The sequence below is a fragment of the Rhipicephalus microplus genome, chromosome X (genome assembly GCF_043290135.1).
Source record: "Rhipicephalus microplus isolate Deutch F79 chromosome X, USDA_Rmic, whole genome shotgun sequence".
NCBI lineage: Eukaryota > Metazoa > Arthropoda > Arachnida > Ixodida > Ixodidae > Rhipicephalus > Rhipicephalus microplus.
Window position 1 is genome coordinate 142611424 of NC_134710.1, and position 16225 is coordinate 142627648.

The following is a 16225-nucleotide window of genomic DNA, read 5'->3' on the forward strand; positions in this document are numbered from 1 at the left end:
CGGTAGGGGTCCCGGCACGTGCGTTGCTGCTGTGCGGGAAGTGCGTGGAACGGCGCGATTCTTCCTACCAAAGGATAAGCGCGCACACAAACATCCACGTACGCGTGGTAGATAAGCGTCCATTGGCGCATCCGGACGAGTTGGGCGCCAAGCACGGGCGACTGTTTGTTCTTGAGTTTCCATATATAAAGATATGTATACATATACAATGAGTGACGCCGAAGTCGGCGACAAAACCCAGCAGAGAATGTCCATATAATTGCTATTGCAATAAAATGAAGCGTCGGATGTTGGCGCACAAACGTTGCAGGTGCACAACGCACTATCGGCGCGATAGGTTCGATTGCGCTTTGCATGGCCTTCGAAATGGCGAGCGTGCCGCGTGTTTCTAAGACGCGGGCGCGCCATTTTGCAGGCCACACCTGGCCACATGCTTTGTTTTTGTGCCGCTGTGATTGCGTGGTGCTATCAGCACAAAGTTTTTTCCTACATTCGACAAATGACGCTTTGCCGTAAAAGGTGTGACTTTCAAATTTTGATTGACGTCATCTGCGCTCGCACTGCTCGCAACTGTTTAGCATGGTTGCAAAACTATGTTTTGACTTTTATTGCATTGTTATTTTGTGATATTGTTACGGAAAAGAAGAGACGCCGTAACGACGAGGCTGGGGATTAGATATATTCAAAACCAGCAGTAATGGCGTGCCCGGTTCACCAGCGATAGAGCGGAGACAACTCTTTGTCTTCCTCGTCAGGCACACACACGAGTCGCCCCCTATAATATCAATGTACATGCATGTAGCATAACCCCCGGCGGCGCAAGCGCCGTCTCGGCGCATTTAGATGTCAACGTCACTAGGAGAGTTGTAGGGCTTCAAGCGCGCAACATGTACAATATCAGTAGCCTGTTGGGCACATGAAGGCAACGGGGGGGCAGGACCAATTTCATATGTTACAGGAGTAACCACACGAAGGACTCGGTATGGGCCTGTGTAGCGAGTAAGCAGTTTTTCTGACAAGCCAACTTGACGGGTCGGAGACCAGAGCAGTACCAAAGAACCGGGCGGAAAGTGTACATCGCGGTGTCGTTGGTCATACAAGCGCCGTTGCTTCTCTTGAGAGGTCAGAAGGCCAGTACGGGTGATTTCGCGTGCGTGAGCAGCCCGAGCAATAGCGTCCATGGCATATTCACTGGTTGGTACTCCATGGGACGGTATGACGGTGTCTAGAGGCAATGTTGGTTCTCGGCCAAACAGCAGAAAAAATGGAGAGTAACCGGCAGTGTCATGGGGCGAAGAATTGTAGGCAAATGTGACGTACGGCAACGCGAGATCCCAGTCGGTGTGGTTGGCAGAAACATACTTAGCGAGCATGTCTGTAAGAGTTCGATTTAGACGCTCCGTGAGTCCATTGGTTTGCGGGTGGTATGACGTAGTCAGCTTGTGTCTCGTTTTACAGGACTGCAAGATGTTGGCTATGACCTTCGACAAAAAGGTGCGGCCACGGTCTGTAAGCAGCTGCCGTGGGGCTCCGTGTTGCAAAATCACGTCCTTGGGGAGGAAGGCGGTGACATCTGTGGTGCAGCTTGTTGGGAGAGCTCGTGTGATGGCATAACGCGTGGCGTAGTCGGTGGCCACGGCTATCGACTTGTTACACGAGGAAGATAAAGGGAAAGGGCCAAGTAGGTCCAAGCCAACGCGGAAGAACGGTTCTGACGGAATATCAAGTGGTTGAAGGCGTCCGGCGGGAAGTGCCGATGGCATTTTGCGGCGCTGACATTTCTCACAAGCCGCAACGTATCTTCTGACTGAGCGTGCAAGCCCTGGCCAGTAGAAGCGTCGGCGTATTTGGTCGTAAGTGCGTGACACACCAAGGTGACCAGCAGTCGGAAGGTCATGAAGTTCATGTAGAACTTCCGAGCGAAGGTGTTTCGGAATGACAAGCAGCAGAGCCGGTCCATCCGGCTCAAAACTTTGGCGGTATAATACACCATCGTGGAGCACGAATGAGCGATCGGACTGACTGGAAGATGGTGATTCGAGGCGCTCAATGATAGCACGCAAGGACGCATCATAGCGCTGCTCGTCACCGATGCATGTCATTTGCGAAAGGGAAAAGACGCAAGGCTCGGTGTCGGTGTCATGCATAGTGCTCGACTCAGCGACAGGGTGGCGCGACAGGCAGTCTGCGTCATGATGTAGGCGTCCGGACTTGTACGTCACCGTAAAGGTATACTCTTGGAGTCGTAGAGCCCAGCGCCCGAGCCGGCCAGGCCAGTAGGATCCTTCAGTGACGTAAGCCAACATAGCGCATGATGGTCAGTTATCACAGAGAAATTAGTGCCATATAAATATGGGCGGAACTTTGAGACTGCCCAAACAAGAGCAAGACATTCACGCTCCGTAATAGAATAGTTACCTCACAGCGCTCAGCAGCTGTGAGGAGGCAGCTAGCGTAGGCGACAACTCGGTCGTGTCCCCGTTGGTGCTGGGCTAACACGGCTCCGATTCCGTGACCACTAGCATCGGTTTGAACTTCCGTCGAAGCAATGGGTCAAAATGAGCCAATATGGGTGGAGTCGTCAATAGCGTGATTAGGTGAGAAAAAGCAGCAGCTTGGTCGGTACCCCACGTAAATGTGACGTCTTTCTTTAGAAGCTCTGTGAGGGGTCGAGCGATGGTTGCGAAATCTTTCAGAAACCTTCTAAAATAGGAGCAAAGTCCTACAAAACTCCGGACATCTTTGGCTGACTGGGGTACAGGAAAACTGGTGACTGCACGAATTTTCTTGGGGTCCGGCTGCACACCAGAGGCGTCGACAAGGTGGCCCAACACTGTAATTTGCCGGCGTCCGAAGCGGCACTTCGACGAGTTCAATTGGAGGCCTGCAGTGCGGAATATGTCGAGAACAGCTGACAAACGCTGAAGGTGGGTCTCAAATGTTGGGGAATATACAACGACGTCGTCAAGATAACAAAGACATGTTGACCATTTGAACCCTTGTAGCAGAGAGTCTATCATGCGCTCGAACGTGGCTGGGGCGTTGCATAGCCCAAATGGCATAACCTTGAACTGATATAGGCCCTCTGAAGTTACAAATGCAGTCTTCTCTTGGTCTTTTTCGTCAACAGCAATCTGCCAGTAGCCGGAACGTAGGTATATTGTGGAAAAGTATCGGGCGCCGTGGAGACAATCGAGAGCGTCATCGATGCGGGGTAAAGGGTAAACGTCCTTTTTCGTGATTCTATTCAGATGACGGTAATCCACACACAAGCGCCACGTGCCATCTTTCTTTTTAACGAGCACAACGGCAGACGCCCAAGGGCTCGAAGAGGGTTCAATAATTCCTTTGGCTAACATCTTGGTGACTTCTTGTTGAATTATTTTACGCTCGGTGGCAGACACCCGGTATGGTCGCCGATGAATGGGATGAGAATCACCTCTGCTAATGCGGTGCTTGACGAGTGAAGTCTGGTCGAGTGGACGGTGGTCGATGTCGAATATGTCGTGGTATGAAGCCAGAAGACGGTACAGCGCGGTTGACTTCTCAGGTTTGAGGTCCGGGGCGATCATGGAGCGTAAGGTTGCATCGAGGCACGTGGCATCCTGAGAGTGATGTGGGTGCTCGGGACATACGTCTGCTGTAAAACAGGTGACGTGGTCGTCAATTAAGGGCCTTAGTGTGACGACCGAAATTCCTCGAGGTAGCACTTGTTATATGAAACCGAAATTGATAACAGGTAAATATGTTCGGTTAGAGGCCATGCTTACGACAGAGTGTGGGACAGTAATGTCACGCGCCAGGAGAACATCAGTAATCTGCGTCACGCTGTAATCACCGTCGAGCACGGGAGAGGGTGTTGCCAATTCGATGAATGTGAGAGCTTTAGGCGGTATCCGGAAGAAGTCAGTGGCGCACAAGTTGTTCGGGAGTTCAGGGTGAGAATCCGGGAGAAGAGGAAGTTCTAGGCAGAGAGTACTGGCGGCACAATCGATGAGGGCAGAATGCGTCGATAGGAAGTCCATGCCGAAGATTAGGTCGTGGGGGGCAATTTTCAAGCACCGTAAATAAAACGGGAACATGGCGGCCGGCAATACTAACACGAGTGGTACACATTCCAGTGATGGCCACAGTTCCACCATCAGCGACACGGAGGGCTTTAGTTGCTGCAGGCGTGAGGACTTTTTTGAGTAGGCAACACAGATTAGCCCTCATTATGGACACTTGAGCTCCGGTATCGACTAACGCCGTCAAAGAAATACCGTCCACATACACCTCAGTCAAGTTCGTATCAGTGGGGAGCGTCAATGGAGGATTTGGATCATTCGCAAGCGATGCAGCACTACCTCCCGGAGCTGCATGATCTAGTTTTCCGTCCGAGAGAATCCATAGTTGACCGGCGATAGATAGCGGCGTGGTTGGGGCGATGGGGAACGGCGGCGTTGAGGTGGCGGCAAACGAGCAGTGGAGCGGCTGTTGGTGATGTCGGTAGAAGGGTACACACGACTGGGCGAATACCGACGGGAGTCCTCGTATGGTCGATTAGAGGAATATTGGCTCCAGTTTGAGGGCGTTCAAGTGCTGCGGCAGTAGCGGGAGATATGGCCCACTCGGTGGCAGCGGAAGCAGATCGGCTTGTCGTCTGCAGTTCTCCATTCCGCCGGATTGCGGGATCGCGGAATAAAGTGTAAGTCATGGCATGGTGCATTTGTTGTCATTGGTCTGTCATGGGTTCGGAGACAGAGCAGGCCACAGCAAAACCAAGCTTTGCAATTTCCTGCCTCACAACGGCTTGAATAACGGAGACCGGCGGAGGCGTTTGTGCGGCGCCATGGTCGAGCGGATGTGGAGCAAATGGTGCCGGACTTGACGCCTAAAGCTCCCGTCGAACTATTCGTGTCACGCTGTCCTGCAAGGGTGGTGCGGCACCGAGATCGGTGCAAGTGGATGTAACAGCCGTGTTTGGTAGCCGCGTAAATTGAGGCAGAATACGGCGGCTTTTGGCCATTTCGAAGCGGCGGCATTCCTTGATAGTCATATCTACGGTCGTGACGTTAGTGTAGACGAGCAAATTGAAGGTGTCGTCCGCGATGCCCTTAAGTATGTGGCCCACCTTGTCACTCTCTGTCATTTGCTCGTCGACTTTTCGGCACAACGCGAGCACATCCTGTATGTACGAGACATACGACTCTGTTGACGACTGCACACGAGTGGAGAGTTCTTTTCGCGCTTCCATTTGGCGACCGGACGGGTCCCCAAAGATCGCTCCTTGAAGGTAGTCACTCCTTGAAGGTATCCCAGCTAGTGAGCTCGGTCTCATGGGCGTCAAACCAGACCCGTAGGGTGCCGTCCAAGTAAAATATTACGTTGGCGAGCATCATGGTAGGGTCCCATCGGTGTGTGTGGCTAACACGCTCGTACATACCGAGCCAGTAGTCGACGTCGAGCTCAGGTTGTGCGGAGAATGTACCGGGATCACGGGGGGGGGCATCGTCAGGTATGTAGTGGCTGGAGCTACAGATGGGGACGCTGACAGGCCATTGTCAATGGTAGCCATGGCCGGAGACTGAATGGTGCGGCCACTGCGAAGCTTCGTGGTGAAGACGAGGAACGTTCCACCTCCACCAAATATGTTCCGGAAAAGAAGAGACGCCGTAACGACGAGGCTGGGGATTAGATATATTCAAAACCAGCGGTAATGGCGTGCCCGGTTCACCAGCGATCGAGCGGAGACAACTCTTTGTCTTCCTCATCAGGCACACACGCGCGTCGCCCCCTATAATATCAATATACATGCATGTAGCAATATAATGACTTGATTCAACCTTGTTTCGATGGTCAACAACACTGGCTATCATACCGAAATAAAATATATACATTACGGAAAAGTTTTTTCTCTTTTTTTTTCGAGGTCAAGGTGGGGGCTGGGTTCATTATGCGAGTGGGTTCATTATGCGAGTAAATATGGTAACTATGGGAAATAGAAAAGCTTTGTATTATCGAGGAATTCGTTATTTAGAGGTTGAATATAGGCAGGTTTAACTGTAAATATAACAAGTCAATGTGTGAACATTCAATTGCATCTGCTTTGATTATACCCCATGCACTATTTCCCACTCTGATCATTATTAACTCACAAGGTGCATATACTTGAAGAAATGCCGCAGTAATGAGATAATGAGTCATATTCTTCTACATGCTCTTTTGCAATCACTTTTTGGTATGCATCCACTCTATAAGCCAGCTGGCCACCATAGCTTACTTAAGGTGGCCCCCACCTGGCCACCTTAGCCAGACTAAAACGTCATTCCCTGAAAGCCACCACATACCTTCTTCAGAGTCACTTTCAGCCATTCCTCTTGCCCGTGCTTCCTTTCTGCGCTGCTCAGCCAAGTCTAGTAGGCTCCGCACTTGTGGGTAGTGCTGCTCTGTTTGCCGCTGCTCTGATGTTGAGGCATCAAGCCACACTGGTGAATGCCGAACTGGAACAGGGCTCGATGTGGAAGACGGTGGCGGAGACTGCGCTAGTGGAAGACTCGGCCTCAATGAGCCTGCTGCTGGCTGCCGTACAGCAGCAGGGGCCATGGCAGATGTGAAAGACGCTGGCAGTGGTTTAAAGTTTTCTTTTGTTACCTGTGAGTTGCGAAACCAAGCCGTACAGTAAGCAGCATGTCACAATAGGCCAAGCAGAAATTTAATGCACTTATTTGACACAAACAAAACTATTTCATGTACAACTAATGACATGTTTAGCTATCAATACAACAAGTAGCTAGAAGTGCTAGCACACAAATAACAAATTTTTACAATACCTCTATAGGATGTATTCAAATTGATGTTGAAATGCTAATGTGTAAGAGGTTCACATGATGTGCCAACAAGGTGCTGAATTGCTGCAGTAGCAATAACAAGCAAGGTGATCTAACGGAAGTTTGGGCATATTGGCATTCTATCTCTGCATCTAGCGCAGGACAACCCACAATGACAGATGAAACACTTACTTGTAACAGATTATTTTTCATATGTGTCATGCAAAATTATATGGGAAGGAGTAACAGCTTGTGCATACTCATACGTAACAGTACACTTTAAAAACACATGATGTAAACACACAATACAAACACACAATACAAATATTGAGTAAAAAAACTAAAGGAGTGTGTACTATTATTATGGTTGCTGTTGTTGTGAGTCCTATCACTAAGCTTGCAAACATATGCGTGATTGCCCCAAAGATCAATCTAAAAAAAATTTGGCAGATCCCACGTACCTGGGAATCAACTTTATGCGAAGCACGCGTAGGGAAGGTGACCGTGTCGCATTTTTTTTTAACGACACCTCATGAAATGACACTAAATATATGTACAAATGTTGCACACCGACACATACGTTAAAGAGTTGCAGATGTTTATATAACCAGTTTTCCACTTGGACAACAAGGTCACCTGGAAAAGTGTTTTAGCAACACCAGAAGCTGATATGAAGCGCTGATGCTCGCGAAGATGCTGGCCCTTCACACTGCTACTTAAATCAATTTCAGCACATGGCACCTCACCACAATTGATGTTAACTCGACTTGACGGCTGTATGAAAGGAGTACACATGTAACATTTATAAAATTGGGCAGGCAGCACTGCAACCACTATTGACGTTTCACGAAGATCAGCGCCTATTTGAAAAGTAGTACTGAGACCTGGCGTAGCTTTGTGGTAGAATGCTTCACTGCCACGCAGAATGTTTGGGTTCGATTCCTGCTGAGACCCTGAAATTTATTATTTGCATTCGTTGGGTGGCCAACGCTGCCTATGTCAGGTTCTTCTTAACACTGATGTTTATTCTATGCCTTTGTTGTGTCGATGCTACCGATGTCGGGTATTGCTTAACGCTCATGCGTTAAAATTGCCCATGTGTGTTCTTGTCGTTCCTGGGTAGATACTAAGTGTCAATCTCCTGTGGTAAATACCCGCTTACCGGCGGCACATACCCGCCCGTGAGTACGTGCCACTATCTAATGGGAAAAGTTTGACGCGACCGGATGGTGACATTCATGTCTTGATCAGCGTGTCATATTTGTCAAACCATCTTTTATCCTCCCATGCTAATTTTGGTTCATGCTAAATTAAGGGGCTGACCATGAGAGCATGAGAGCATGATAGATAGATTAGATAGATAGATTAGATAGATTGATAGATTAGATAGATTGATAGATTAGATAGATTGATAGATTAGATAGATTATATAGATTAGATAGATTGATAGATTAGATAGATTAGATAGACTAGATAGATTAGATAGATTAGATAGGTTGATAGATTAGATAGATTGATAGATTAGATAGATTAGATAGATTAGATAGATAGATAAGATAGATAAGATAGATAGATAGATAGATAAGATTAGATTAGATAAGATAAATAGATAGATAGACAGACAGACAGACAGACAGACAGACAGACAGACAAGCTCAAAGTCGCCGAAGTTCACTAAGAAATGCTTCGCATTTAAAATATAATTAGATAACTTTTAACTTTAGCCCGTGTACTCAGATTTGGGTGCACGTTAAAGAACCCCAGGTGGTCCAAATTTCCGGAGCCCTCCACTACGGCGTCTCTCATAATCATATGGTGGTTTTGGGACATTAAAGCCCACATATCAATCAATCAAATCAAATCAACTTTTACCTTTAGCAATGCATGGCCTGGTGGGAATAATAATAGTAACAACAGCAACAATAACAATAATAATAATAATATTATTATTAATAGCAATAATAATAGGCCATCTCATAATCTTTTACTTTTATTTAAATAATGAACTGTTCACTAAGTGTATGTGGCATCAAGTGAAACAAATTGGGTTGCGCAGGCTATCATTAAAATAATGCATACAGTACTGACGTTGCTACAATATAAAGTGAAAAAAAAGTACAAAAATCAGGATATACGTGTAAGTGGTGGAGAGGTGGCACATCGCTGGCCAGTGGCCGCCAGGGCTCTGCACTAGCCGTATGGCTGAGATGCTCCGAAGAAGACTGCTGAGAGACGAGTAGTCCTTGGGGTTGGGGAAGAGGCCCTGAATGGCTTGTGGCCAGATTCAGGGGAGTCATCAGAGATGGGGGGCTCCGCAACGGTTCACGGGCTCCTCCAGAATGAGATGAGCCTACAACAAAGGTGGGGCAGACACTCAACACTTTTTTCATGTCAATGCGTACACGGCACAAAAAAAAATGCCAACAAAAAAGAAATAAATTAAAACCTGGAACACCAAACTCCACTACAATAAAAATTTTGAACATCCTAATTGTTGGCAGTAAAAAATTATGCAAAAAGATCTCTTTCTGCCAAACCAACATGACAAAAAGTGCTCATCGCTGCTTTCGCTGCTTCACTTCGGTCTCGCCAGCAAATATGGTCAAATTCATTGCTCAACAATAATTACCAGAGGTCACTTTTTTCGAAATCTCAAAGTGGCACTGACTTTTCACAGAAAAGACTTCTCCCATTTGGCCGAACTGGCTGTCTCCATTAATTGAAGATATTTTAATTTATTTTTTAATTACTACTGTACTTTGTGTATCTAGTCAGTAAGATGCATGCAGCTACGGAAGAAGTATTTATGAATGCAGCAAGGAAATGTTGTATTTCACCTATGTTTGAGAATTTTCAAGCACCTTTCTTGAAACTCCCTGTATATTGTACAAAAGAAGAGCAAGGTGTAAGCAATCAGTTACCTAGACAAAAAATCACTTCTGGTTTTCAGCAAGCAGCCCTGGCTACTGCTCATGTATAAATGAAACATCCATTATCACAACAGCACCCAGCAAACTTTTTCGATATTGTTTTCCTGTTTGCTATATCACTTCCACACAGCCTCTAGAAAAATACAGTACTTTCCATACTATTTTTACTCGTTGCATTTAGGATCCACACATCTCTAAATTCCTGAAAAAAAATTGAATGCAACATAAAAATAATGCAACTGTTTATTGTTAATCATGTTCATATGCAACTCTGACATATCAAAATAGAAGTGTTACATTATCCTGGCTTGGGTGTCCCGGCACTACGACACAACCCAGAAAATGCTAAAGGTCCCAACGAAAGAAGCTGCACTTGGGAGGAATGTTAGCACGCACTAAGTTAAATGATCACTATTTGTAGACCAAGGCCTTCACAGAGCCAATCGACTGCATGTGGTTGATGAGCTAGGCAGTTCACTGTGCATATGTATAAGAAGCCCTACATGCATGACCCGAGCTGTGATTAAGACATAAACAATGACAGGCTAGCATTATCTACATGAGCTAAGCATGAGAAGGTTGCATCAAACGCAAACACATTGGCAACGGCATTTGGCAGCCTGTGAAGCTGGGATTCAAAGGTGGTCGAAGACCTTGATCCTGTTTTAGTGAGGCTTTTTGGCGATGCAACAACCAAGCATAGCAAGCACTGGCGCTTCTGGTGCAAGCCGGCTTCGAATCAAGCTGCTAAAAGCAGTTCCAGGTGGGCCACATTGGCTTTGAGCACTGGGCAACACCGACTGCCATTATGCCTAATGCCTGAGGCCTATACGACGTCAGTAGGCTTGTGCAAATAGTGAATTTTCAGTTCAAAGTGAATAGTGGTTTTTGTCAAATAATATCGAATCGGATTTCAGTAGTATATATATAACATACTGTAAATAAAATGGGGCATCTTTGCCATGACCAAAGTAACCTGCACATTATTATTTTTTTGAAGGTGAAACAAGGCCAGTGCAAATGCTATTTTTTTTTTTACATCACAGAATGTGGAAGCAACTTGGAATAGTAGCAGGATATGGCTTTTGATAGAATGCAAGTGATAGCCTGTAAAATGTGTCAAGTTTTAAAATTTGCTATACTTATAGCATACACGTTGGTATGACAAGCTTTTAAACTTAAAAAATGACGAATCAATTAGATAACAAGTTCATTTAACCTTGAAAAGTGCTTCACAGCAGCGTGGATTTCTCTTGGTGTTTTTACAGGTGTTTTTACAGCTCAGCACAGGTGTTTACAGACAGGTGTTTTTACAGCTCAGCACCACTTCACTACAGTGAAACCACTTTTACAAATAATTACAAGCAAACTACTATACACCTGAACAGGTGCTCTCACGGCTTAGCACTTTTACACGCCATGAAACCACCTGTACAGGATGTACATGCAGGCTAATATGTATTTATTCTTTCGTCTTAAATAATTAGAAATTTTCAATAATTCTATTCAAATTCAAATAATTCTATTCAAAGCAAACTTGAATATCGCATTACTCATTCGAATATTCACACAAGCCTACATGTCAGTGATGACGTAGCAAGATGATGTCGATGGGCGATTATTAGGCAGGGATGAAAAAGGCAACGTTCGTCAAGCGCATCAAGATCATTAACGAACACAATGCAACAGATCACAAATTTTGGCTACAAATATTTGTAGCATAAAAGTAAGAGTGGCCGAATGCATCAGCTATTAAAAGTTTAGAATAGCTGAATTATTCTAGGATATGGACAGTTTAGTTTGCAGTTGTATAATTTGTGGCTTGTCCGAGTTCACTTGTAGCGATTCAATTTTTGTATTTTTTAGAAATATTTTTCGAGGACCATGTGTGTGTTTATTATACGAGTTGTGCCATTAGCAGAGTCTTATCTGAATCCACCACCCGTAACCACCTGAATACGTGACACTTATGAGGACCGGCCTATGGTGTGAAAGTTTACAGAAATTATGTACTAGGAAGTGAGAAACCCCACATAGCAGTCCCCAAGGGAACTATAGGTCTCCTCGATTTGGCTGCACTTTCTGCACTAGTTCAAAAGTACTACACTTTGGCCCTTCATTTGGCAGTGCAAGTCTCGCCACCTGCACTTCGGAACTGAACTTGACATCTTACTGCACAAGTTCATCGGCAATTCAGCACTAGCTTCCCCACGAGTTCTGGTCTTGTGCAAGTCGCACAATATATACGACGTAGCTACACTTTTGCTCTTGATTTGACCGCTGCACCAAAACCGCCAGTGTCATGCCGCACTAACACTAGAGGAACTGGTGCAGCACTGGCACAACACTTTGGTGAACTGCATTCAGAATATGCGGCTAAATGAGGGCTTCATCTGAAGCCATAAGTTAGCTCATACAACTCACGCCTGAGGAAAAACACTCATCAGATGAAGAAGACAGGCTATCGTGCACATTATATTATACACATTGTTTGGTTACCAATGTTGTCAGGTATACATGGGCAGCCACACAACCACAGCCTCTTACAAGACTATATCAAAAGTTTGCATCTTTCCAAATTAACGTCAACTGTGACCACTTCATTCTGATCGTACCATGCAAGCAAGAATCAGATGTAGTACATAGCAGAAGAAGTAGTACTAACTGAGGGATGGTGATGGGGAGTCAGAAGTCCTCTTAGCCGATGAAAGAAGCAAAAGCCGTGACTGTTCCTCCTTGAACTCATCTGTTCGTGGAGGCCCCACTGGTAGAGATGGTGGCGTCAACTGTTGTCGCTGTTGTTGCTGGGCTGGGGGCTGTTGTGGAGGAGCTTGCTGTTGCACAGGATACCGAAAAAAGGGCGGCATGGCCGGGGCTGATACCATGGGTGGTCCCGGTCGCAACAAATTGTACTGATACAAAGGGTCTTCCAACCTGTTCAAAAATGACAATATGATTTCACAGTTACAATGAAAAGTTGGTACAGCAGAAATTGGTGTTTTCTTTCTTTTTTGCTCGCACTGTAGCTCACCTGTAACCAGGATGTGCAAGGTGGGGTGCAAGGAATGGTGTTGGGTGGTACGGGTAGGCGCCAGCATCAAAGGGTGACATGGGATGCAGTGTACCCAGTGTGGGATGCCGTAGCTCCTCGGCCGAACCCCGGTACGGCTGGAAGCCCCGGGGGCATTCTTCACCATTTCCTGGAGCACCCTTGTGTCCAGCGCCACTGGCACCACTCCTGAGATTGTTGACAAAAATAATGTGTGCTCCTAAATGGTACCAATCATTCTTGAAAACAGATCTATCCATTTGTACTCATTTCCTTTCTAAGCACCATAAGCTCATACGTCAACTGACATGTTCAGGGACACAAGAACACATTTTACAAACGCCGAGCGACACCCATGTGTGCACTATTCAACATCATCCCTACATAATTTACTAGCCTCCAGCTTGATTACAGCACTGCCACATAAATTCAGGGATGTTTTAAAGAAACATATTTCAAACAATAAGTTTGAATAACCCTTTTTCTGACCACTTCCATCAATTCAGGAGTTTGTCAAGAGTGTAGCCAATTGCTATTTATAATTTACATAATTTATAACCACAGATTTTTCACGATTTTATTCGTTCTATGATGACCATATCAGTGTACAATGATACATGGTCAGCGCCGCATGATAAACGCTATGGTCCTTAGAATAACTTTTATATGCCTTTTCTAGTAAAATACGCACATACAGAATATATAGGTGTTGTTATGGTGCCTCAGATAAGCATGATAATTGTTTTTTTATTGACAATCACACAAGTATGAACGCTGAATCTTGAGCAACATTGGTGGGCGCTGCGGATGGGGTCGGCGGTTTGGCGTAAAAAGCCCGGTACCGTTAAGGGTAGGCAGACAGACAAATGGACAGACAGACAGACAGACAGGCAGACAAATGGACAGACAGACGGACGGACGGGCGGACGGGCGGGCGGGCGGGCGGACGGGCGGGCGGACGGGCGGACAGACCAAAACTTTTGCGTCGAAGGTCCCCAAGAAAGACTATCATCTTTATTAAGCTGCCTTGCTGATGTCGCTGCCGTGCAGTCCAATTTATCAGCACTAACTGAATGGTGTCATATGGCAAAAGATGGACATTCACACTCAAACATGTAATGTTGCGTCTATTACTGGCTCTGCCACCAACCAGCACGGAATATGTAGCGTTACTAATGGTTTAATATGCTCAGTTCTACAAGGCACCTCTAATTTAAACTGAAAAACCTGTATTGAACGCATGATAAAAGCATGGTAAAAATCTGTGTCACACGGACGTTTGGAAGGCCATCCAACTAATAGTCTATCGAGCAAACGGAGGACCCCACAACTTCATTGAAACTTCGATCGCCATTGAGCGATGAAGCAAAAACAGCGTCAGCATGCCCTTTAGTTCACAGTGTGCTCGTACATACAATTAGAAAAAAGAAATCTAACCAGTATGCTTTAAAAGCAGTATATTTGAGTGTTGTGAAATATTTAGGAGAGTATTTTTGCCACTTAAAATGTGCACATTGCAAGTACTGTTGACAACGGCAACGTGCTTGTATTCATTGTGCCGTCTCACAGTGCATTGCTCGCCACAGTTTCGCTGCTCCACAACTTAAAAGCTAAGTAAGCATTCATAAATATGAATGAAACATTTATTTAAATATTTAAAAAGATCAACAGACATATTTGAGTTTTTAAGTGAACTTATATTACTTAACTATAGGTGACACGAATACGAAAATAAAGATCGACAGGGTCATACAATTTTGCGAGAAACGCCTGAACCACTCAATGGCAGTTCAAAACTACCGTTCGATCATTTCGAACATAGCCGCATGATTCAATCATAGCTGAATGAGGTGTAACAATTATGATCCGAAATAAAATATTCTTACGCATGGGAAATCGCTGGAGCTGACATTTGGACTAGAGAACTTGTCTCAAGGCTGAAACTACTTTCAAAACTGCAAAAGCAGTTGCAGTCTTTTTAGAAGGCAAGTTCACTTGTCGAAATGTTGGCTCCTGTGACACATTTTCAGAAATTTTTTTATCTCTTCAAGTTTCCACCATCCCCTGAACTTCTGAAAATTACTATTAGTTACTTCTACCATTTCCATTTGCATCAAATTTTCATGCATGCAGCTGTACTTTGTCAACTAATCTTTCACTGTGAGAAATATATTGTAGGGTTAAATGAAATGCACTGCTATGCAGCTATTTCTGTAAAACTTGCTCTTTTCCAGTTGTTATTTTAAATCATTGTCACTGCTACGATTATAAAGAAAACATGACCAATGAAACAATTTTTAGATGTGAAGCATTTTATACAGGAGGCTGTGTCCTTTGTCCCTTAGTGCTAGCGCGTCCCCTCCCCTCCATTCTTCTCTTCTACACTTCCCCCTCTCTTGCCTCGTAGTGCCGACGCAGGCAGCGTCTGCTAGCTAGTTTCTTGATTGAAAAAAAACCAACTGCTTCTGCTGCACAACTGTTCCCTGGCCACCCTGTATATATAGGCACTGGATATTGACCTCCAAGGTAGTGCCGGTGAAGGATTTCTCCAGTGCGTTGTTGAACAATAAAAATTTGCACTGTACGCCTTTACCAAATTTAGACTGCGGATCTCTGTGTTCAATCGGAGACTTCTGCCTGTCATTGCCCATTAGTAGCAATTGCCATGTTCCAGTAGGAAACACCGATCTATCTTTACATGCTTTGTGCCTCCCCAGGTTTCTCTCCTGCACGATGCTGCGATGAGCGCCAGCGTCAACCCCGCCACCAGGGCCAGTGTTAGCGCCAGCACAAGCTCTCAATAGTGTACACCGTGTCCCGCTCAAGCGGGCCATCTTTCTGCTGCTTCACATCTAGACATGGTTCCTTTCAGCAGGAAATAGTGTAATTTTATTTATATAGTTTCAGTTAAATGGTAACGTTTTATGCATCAACGTCAAGGATTTATTTTTAATCCCACTTGCACTTGCATATGTGAAACTTTTTTCCCTTAGAAACTGTAGCAAATGTGAACTAATTACTTTGAAGTTACCCTTCAAAGTACATCTAACTATTTTTATTTCTGGCAAGAAAACAGAGTAATGCATTTTGAAAAATAAAATAACTTGTCTACAAGCATAAAAAAAAATTCACTGCATAAGTCCTAAAGAATATTTTTTATCAATCGTACCACCCATTTTCTTGGACAGCAAATAATGAAAATTCTCCTTATCAGACCCACAACAGTTCATAAGGAGGACTCACAACCAATATCCCGGAAACTAGCAAAATTTATGCCTTACAGCCCTATTTACTTTGCAGCACTGTCAATCTAGGTGGACCAAGGTCGCTACAAGGGTAACGCTGTAAGATAAGCTGCAATTATCAACTGTGGCCTCATTTTTTATGCTGAGAAACGATAGAAGCAACATACCACAGTGTCTTTTCAGGTGAAGAAT

The 16225-nt window shown here is 45.1% G+C and overlaps 1 protein-coding gene across 2 annotated transcripts in view; it reads right to left on the minus strand.

Annotated features, from left to right (window-relative positions):
• The window catches only part of LOC119176594 (uncharacterized), a 184220-nt gene that overhangs the window by 63233 nt on the left and 104762 nt on the right, over positions 1–16225 (minus strand). For both annotated transcript variants that reach the window (XM_037427952.2, XM_037427950.2), the window contains exons 6-9: positions 12771–12977; positions 12405–12673; positions 8945–9159; positions 6330–6633 (exon numbers count right to left, since the gene is read on the minus strand). In XM_037427952.2, coding sequence (XP_037283849.1) covers positions 6330–6633; positions 8945–9159; positions 12405–12673; positions 12771–12977 — 995 coding nt within the window. The remainder of the gene's footprint in view (positions 1–6329; positions 6634–8944; positions 9160–12404; positions 12674–12770; positions 12978–16225) is intronic.